General features: G+C 28.6%; 2 protein-coding genes across 6 annotated transcripts in view; both read right to left on the bottom strand.

Annotated features, from left to right (window-relative positions):
* Nucleotides 1-82: 82 nt before the first annotated feature.
* LOC141524981 (uncharacterized) overlaps nt 83-7749 on the bottom strand; it is a 26934-nt gene continuing 19267 nt past the window's right edge. The window contains exons 1-4 of one of the 2 annotated variants that reach the window (XM_074239201.1): nt 2105-2246; nt 1926-2028; nt 1345-1614; nt 83-1246 (exon numbers count right to left, since the gene is read on the bottom strand). In XM_074239201.1, the coding sequence (XP_074095302.1) occupies nt 1037-1246; nt 1345-1614; nt 1926-2028; nt 2105-2127 (606 nt within the window). In that variant the 5' untranslated portion in view covers nt 2128-2246 and the 3' untranslated portion in view covers nt 83-1036. Of the gene's footprint in view, nt 1247-1344; nt 1615-1925; nt 2029-2104; nt 2281-7749 lie in introns of those variants that run through there. The other variant, XM_074239199.1, reaches the window with a different exon arrangement.
* On the bottom strand, nt 3028-7026 carry LOC141524913 (uncharacterized). 4 transcript variants are annotated; one of them, XM_074239083.1, is made up of 6 exons: nt 6698-7026; nt 5909-6322; nt 5050-5256; nt 4687-4780; nt 4227-4434; nt 3028-3315 (listed from the first exon to the last, which is right to left on the bottom strand). In XM_074239083.1, exons 1-5 carry the CDS (start codon nt 6803-6805, stop codon nt 4376-4378), a joined length of 882 nt encoding a protein of 293 aa, XP_074095184.1. In that variant the 5' UTR covers nt 6806-7026; the 3' UTR covers nt 3028-3315; nt 4227-4375. The 4 variants fall into 4 exon arrangements, with proteins under 4 accessions (XP_074095184.1, XP_074095186.1, XP_074095185.1 ...); XM_074239084.1 differs by lacking the exon at nt 3028-3315 and adding an exon at nt 3331-3983; XM_074239085.1 differs by lacking the exon at nt 4687-4780.

The following is a 7749-nucleotide window of genomic DNA, read 5'->3' as shown; positions in this document are numbered from 1 at the left end:
TAATAGTAATAGTAATAATAATAATAATAATAATAATAATAATAATAATAATAATAATAATAATAATAATAAAGTATTCAAATAGTTTAGGTAATTTTATTCTTAATTAATAAGCGTATATATGTTGAAAGTAGAATATTACTGAAGAGTTTAATAAGTTAAGCTAGTTTAGAAATTTTACGATGTTTCTTGGCCATCATCTTTCGTTCGTTAAGAGTTCGGTTGATAAGATTAGCTAAAAATTACCTCTCATAATTACAAAATTATTCAATATTTTAGCCGTAAGCTCCTTTTTGTGTTCATCACATCCTAGGATGGGGAGGCATTTAGCTTTTGCTATTTTCTCTAGCACTTGGTGCATAGTATTTATTTTAACAGTTTTAGTACCAACTACGGTTAAAACTATTTGTTCCAATTTTTTAATTAGTCTGAATAAATTTTCACTGGGAAAAATTAATCCACCATTGCTCATTAATTATATGACCCGATCACGTTCAGAGGAATTCGCAGAGCGTAATGTTTCAATACATTCACAGCAAGAAGTCATTCGCTGAAATTTTCTCGCAACATATCCAGCAATATAAGCAACTATACCATCACTGGTGGAAACAACATCATAATCATGATGGTAATGCTGGTCATCACGAAAACTATTACTTCCTTCCCAATCATTTTCACTTTGTAAAAAGTTTTCATTTGAATCAATATTAATTTTATTTTGATTATGATGATTAATGTTGTTTTCAGTAGAAGAATCGTCAACCTCAGTTAAATTTTCGAACGGATAATGATTATCGTGATACAAATCATCATCGTCCTCTATATCATCCTCACTATCTTCGTCTAATAAACTTTCGAATGGTTTTCTAATAAATGACGGTATAGTATCATCATTATCGTCATCACTATCTTCGTCTAACAAGCTTTCAAAGGGTTTTTAGCCACAGAGGTATTTGGATGAGAAAATGTATTATTATTATCATCACTAGACGAATAATTATTACTAGAAATACCATTTTCAACAATAGCGTCAATTTCATTCAGCCAATTTTTTTAATGCATTAGCTGTAGCCAGAGAATCTTTGGACTGCATTAAAGATTGTAGTAATTCACCAGCTGTGACATTGGACCCTTTCGGCGGCGTGACTAATGAATATGAACACAATAATCGAAAAACTTGCCCGAAAAGGATTGTATCCGGATGATCGTTGCAACGACAAACACTCCGCATTATACCGAAGAACTTCTATAAATTAAATAAGATTCAAATATTAAAAAAAAAGAATATTTACTATAACAATTTTTAATTATTCATTTGATAAAAATCCAACGATTAATACATACTTCTAATTGATCTTGATTAAGCCGCGATGTCATCAAGTACTCAAAATTACATTCTTTTTGCAAAAATTCACTTAGCTCTAAAGTAGCCTGTAACGTAATTTTTAATCCAGTAAGAGTACTAGGAGTAATTGCGAAAAAAAATTTATCATCAACTTCATTTTCATTTTTTGATTTTTGTTTTTTGCCTTTCTTCTTCTTTTTATAAAGTTCTCTTTCTTCATTAGCTTTGGCTTCCCAAATCTTCAGATAATCAATAAAATCACTTATTACCTAGCAAAAATAAATAGCATTACTTATTTATCCTCTATCTTATGGTAGTAGAAATTACTCTAGAAAAATGCATGTTTCAGAAAATAGGATACATAGTCCAAGAGAATATCAGCTATGATAAAGATTAGGAACTTCCGCAACTAATAAACTCAAATTCATTGAATTTGACTATCATTTGAAGTTTCGTTTAATAAGTTTCATATTGAAAATGTAAGTAAACTTGCGAGACTGGATTATGTGCAAACATTAGTAGGAATAATGTCATGATAAGATTGGAGTGTCTTAAATTATTTTTATAGTTATATACTTACATATATATACTTTATAAATATTTTCCAATATTGGTTATAATATGTGATCATGTACACATGGTATAATGATGGTTTTATGTTGACAATGGTTCTCCGTTTAGAACTATAATTTTCGCTTTATTATTGCGAAAAAATTGTATGAAGCTATCAAAAGACCTAATGTATATATTAAAAATTACCTTTTTTCGGGGACAATTATCATTTAAACGTAAAGCATTCAAAGGAGTACGTGAACTCATGGCTTCAATTAAATCATTTACTCTTTTAATAAAAACCACTGTTGGATCGCAATCACTGAGCTCAGGAGTAGCGTTCTTATAAGTCGCCATTGCAACTTGTATATTTTTCGAAAAAGCTAAAAACAAAAAGTTTTAATTTTTCTCATTAAAATTAGATAAGCAGTTGTTATGATTGAAAATTTATAAAAATTAATTTTTATCAAAATAAGAATAAATACATCTTATTATTTATTTTAACTGAATCAGCTATTTATAATATGAATTGTTAGAAATTAAAGATAAATATTAGGCCAGTTACCTCGATGTTAATGATAATCTTAAATTCATTTTAACTTACTCTCGCAGCTTTATAATTATAATTACCTGATAAGCCAACGGGACATTCATCTTTTGATATCCTTCTGGATTTAAATGCTGGGGAGTTAGTTGATAAGCTATTTTTAGATTGGCTTTCAGATAAATTTCATGCAATAATAAAGCTTCCTAATGACTTTTTCTTACAAAACCATCTGGAGTCTAAAAATAAATAACATTTTCATAAATAATTAAATACAATCATTGAAAAATTTGATAGTTGTAAAATTAAATAGGTCACCTATGAATATATTCATTCCAATGCTAACTAAATTGAAAATTCAATCGTGAATAACAGTACACTGGTGTTAAAAATCATATTATAAGAGAAGCTTACCCAAAAAAACAATCGTTTCATAATTTTGTTCCTGAAACATTTTATTAAGTGTGGAAAATCCGAAATAAACCAAAGTCTGCGGTCAAAATTGCATGGATGATCACAGCTACATTGTCCATCTTTGACACCGAAAGTGTCCATGCTCCTCTGTTCCATTGAGCTGCATCAGAAGTAACGACATCAACATAAAACCCAGCATTCTCCAGTAATACGATGCATTCAATGAGTAATTTGTGAAGAATGGCACTCGTGACAGAATTTCTGCTCAGGAAGCTACCAACTACTTGCACCCAGTTACCCTGAAAAGGTTGGTACATGAAGACTAAGGCATGATCAGCCCGACTGTTGATTAAATTTTCCGGAGTATGTGCCCCCAAGTCTACAAAACCATCAAGCTGCATAGTTCTCCGATTTAGCTTCACGGCTTCACTTAAAGCTACTTCATCTATTAAAAAGGTACCTAGGAGAAAAAATAAAAATTGTTAGAATGAAATAAATGTGAATCAGATGTAGTCTAACAATAATAGCCAGCTACTGTTAAAAGTTAATGAAGCTTTTAAAGAGTTATTTAAAAATATCAAATACGAATTACTTTTTCAGCTAAAAACTTATGCGCTCGGATTTGTTAATATAATCATACTCGATAGCTAAGTAGAGTTGTTAGATATAGTTAAAATGGTTGCGTTTTTAAGATTTGCATTTTTAAGATTTGCAGTTAGTAGTAAAGTGTGACAGGAATGGTGCATGGATACCCCGTTTTTCATGTGGTTCCATACGTGAACTTTTAATACGAAGAGTGTCGAATATGGCTTTAGGGAAACCAAAAGCGCTATCCAACTTCTGGATATATTTGTTAAGGGTGTCTTTGCAGGGAAGAGGGAGGATTTGACGTTCTCTGAGTCGTTCATATACCGCAGCATTTTTTATACCAAGTAGCAAACATTCATAAACCCACTCAACCGTATATCTTCGTTGTTTGGCATTTTTAGCTTTTACTGCATTAAAACAAGCACGAATTGCTAGTTGTTGCACGGGAGGCAAAATAGAAATTTCCGCTCTTAGAGCTTCATCTTTAATTGCCATACAATTAAGTCGTTGCGTTTCTATAATTTTGATGAGTGATTCATTCTGTAAAGGGTTAAATAGTTAAATAGGCATTTACAGGTGATTTAATTTAAGTTCTCAGATTGTAGTTGATTAAATTTGTATTCACAAACTAAACCGTATTGACGAAATGATAATGTAATGTAACGAGCATTGTATCAAACTTTTAAGTTTATTGAAAAAAATAAAAGAATATTGATCTTAAACACTCACAACCTGTAAATAATCAAGTATACATGAAGAAACGATAAATAAGTAAATACCTACTTTACGTTTGAGGCGCTGAATTTGTTTAGTTTTCAGGCTCTCCTGGTACTTCAAGTCAGTGTACGAACTTTTAATGTCGGGTTTGACTTTGTACGATCGATTTTGCAATTTCCGTCTCAATTGCCGACAAGCAAAGCATCGAAAAAGATTCATTTGTTTCTTATATTGTTCGTCAGGCAATGACACACCAGAACACGCCGATGAACATCTATTATTAATGAGAAATGATACTAGTAAAGTTCATTTAACAAGTAATAAAAACCTTAGAATTATCATTTTTAGGCAATTGTAGAGTATACTAATGTGCTCCGTACTTAAGATACACAATAATTATTAAGTTTGGTAATCGATTTTTAAACATGGAAAATCGATAGCAAATTTTTTAAATTTATTAATAACAAAAAATTAATGTCCGTAGCCAAAAAATGGAAAAGTAATCCAGTCCCTTCACATAACTCACAGTTTTCCAATTCCTTCAAAAACTCCCAAAAATCAGATATTTGGGAAAAATTGGTATTGAATTCTACCGACTCTTGCGTTTTCAAGTTAAGTAACTAATCAAAAGTATAATGTTAACATTACCACAAAAAAAAAAAAACTGACGTTCGAACATTAGATTCTTATGAATTTTCAAAATTCTTGAAAGCTATTCTATCAAAATCTTCAAAAATACGCGAAAAAAATCGAGAAAATAACTTTGAGAACTGATATATTTCTGTGTAATGTTCGCTTCGAAGAAATTTGAACATTCGTTAGCAACCAACGTTCGGAACTTTATGTTTATACTGTGAAAAAATAAATTACAAGATCTAAAAATTCTTACTGATATATTGAAGTCTTCACTTATTTTTATACGAAATTTTAAATTCATGGATACTTTATCTAAATGACATAAAACTATATTTTTTGGATTAACTAAATCTATTGTCCAACTCCAATTTTGTGGCAAAGCATTGAATTTCAACACGTTGATAATTGTTAATAAAGAACATTTCTCAAGACGTAATTCAGGAGTAGATAACTCACGTGGCTTGAAATGATTAAATAAACAAAAATTAATGATTATTTTTTTGTAATAATAGTTCTAAATTTATAGGAGACGATATAAGAGACATGTCTAAAGACTTAACTTTTTTTAACATATTCATAATTCAGATTGTTTGACTTATTGAAATATCTTATAACATGATTCTTTAATTATTTCATTTACTTTTGTTTTAAAGAATTGAATAGAGAAAAGAACGTGAATATGAAAAAAAAAATAATTAATAATTTCTTTTCGAAAGACTATTTGTTTTATAACAATATTTTTCAAATTTAACTCTCATACACTGCTATAATAAATTCGAGTAAACTTGATAATTTTTATAGTGAATGTTTCTTATTATTTATAATAGTATATTACACACCTACGGAAGAAAAGTAAGAAATGTCTCAGATCACATGTAATTGTCGGCCGAGGCGAAGCCGAGGTTGACAAATATGTGATCTGAGGCTTTTTTATTTACTTCCCGTAGAGTGTATACTATTTTTTTGCTCCACGAAGGCAGGGAGCTTCACTTTCTCAATATCTCAAGTACTTAAATAAATATTCTAACAAACAAGAGTAATTAGGCCTCCTAATTGTTTGTGCTTTTATCTTAAGTTGCAGAGTAATAATTCGAAATTTTAATTTTTCTTACCTGCATTTCGTTCTCACAATTATCATTTTCTTCAAAATTTTCAAATACGTCAATGCGTTTTGGTGACTCACAATTAATTATGTTTATGAGATCATTACTAATTATTGGTTCTTGGTTTTGTGGTGAGTTAGTTTTATGGTCATTTGTAATTAATAAATGGCATTGCATATACTGAGCTTCGTTATTTTCATTGTTGCAAGCTTTGTTTACACGGTTCGGATTCAACGTCGGAATAGCATCAGGCTTTAGCGAGTATCTTTTTCGAGGTAATTCTTCATAAATTCCAGTAGTCAATAATATTTTATCAGTTTTAATAATATCTTGATCATTAAAATGTAATTCACAGACATAATCTTTTTTTGGGGTGAGATCTTGCTTTAATCCACAGTACCACAATTTTAACAAGTCTGGACACTTGAATAAACAAACAAAAAATTGACATGAAGTTATATTTGGAAATAATTTTGATAAGTTACTTTGAGTAAAACGTTAGCTCCAAAAAAATGGTAACGATGCAATTTTTTAAAACTAATTCTAAGAAGAAAAAATTACGTTATACCTTTTTACAATTTCTTTTTTAATTTGATCAAAAATGATACTAAAATCTACTGATATAAAAATTTTTGGGACTCTTGTAACATAAATTATTTAAAAAAATATTTTGAAAAAGAGCACTTATAATTTCCTTTAATTTCTATAGGTAAAATTTTTTTATAATCATTTAATTAATATAAATTTAATTAGTATAAAAATTATTTCTTACAAAAATACTAAGTTAGGTTATATTACCTGTGGCACAATAAATAAAGACGTGTTTCGACTATTTAATTTTAATTTTTTATTACGATCTTTTATCCGGCCACTCAAACACCCATCAACTATACATTTATTTACCATTTTAAACTATTATCACTTTGATTATTAATTAAAAAACTAATTAACTAACTGAATGTCAATTTGGTGTTATTAATAAACAATAACAAACGGACGCCATGATCCGGACATTAGCGAACGTAGTGACGCCCTAGCGGCTTCTTTTTGAAAATGATCTATCCTCAGTTTTCCGGACGCACTAACTGTACATTTACCTATGTCGATCGTCCTCCTTATATCTAGCCTCCGTGACCGTGAAGCGGATGAGGGTACAGAGTTACAGAGCACTCAGTATATATTACTCTGTTGATAACTCAAATTTTAAGTTATCGATCTTTTCTTTTTGTTTGGAAATTTAATAATTTTTTATTATTGTTTATTAGATTTTTAAAAATTAATTAAATTAAAAACTCACAAAATTAAACAGTTTTTTTTGCGCAAGCAAATTTTTTTTTAAAAAGATTTAATTTAACAATTATGTGTCAGCTGGCTTATTGCTTAAAATTTAATAATCTTAATTAATTTATTGTTGTGCGGTCCAATACATATTTTATAATTTTATTTATGGAAGAAACTAATAAGAAGTCTACTAAACGCTTATATTATTATTATTTTTAATAGGTATTTAGGATAAGCTATCAAGCGCCTAATCTTATTAAAAGTTTGCACTTATTTATAAATTCATGTTACTCAAAAACATTTTAGTGGATACTTTAATAATTGAATTTTATTCTAGGTTAAGAGTCTTTTAGTAAGTTGGATGATCATTTTTAATTAAAATTAATGTTTACAATTTTTTTTTATTGAAAAAATTATTACAAAAAAATTTTCATTTGTAAATTGTAATTTTTTGAGTTATTCATTAATTATTAAATTAGAACTAAATAAAATTTTTTAAAAATTGCACTGAGAGTTTTTAAATTGAATTTTTTTTTTTTTTTTATTTTTTTGGAGTAATTTTTTTAATA

Source organism: Cotesia typhae, unplaced genomic scaffold (assembly GCF_013202065.1).
Source record: "Cotesia typhae breed Kobodo isofemale line unplaced genomic scaffold, CoteBio_Ctyphae contig_23, whole genome shotgun sequence".
Classification (NCBI taxonomy): Eukaryota; Metazoa; Arthropoda; class Insecta; order Hymenoptera; family Braconidae; genus Cotesia; species Cotesia typhae.
Note: the sequence above shows the minus strand (reverse complement) of the source record. Positions and strands in the feature narration are given on the sequence as shown.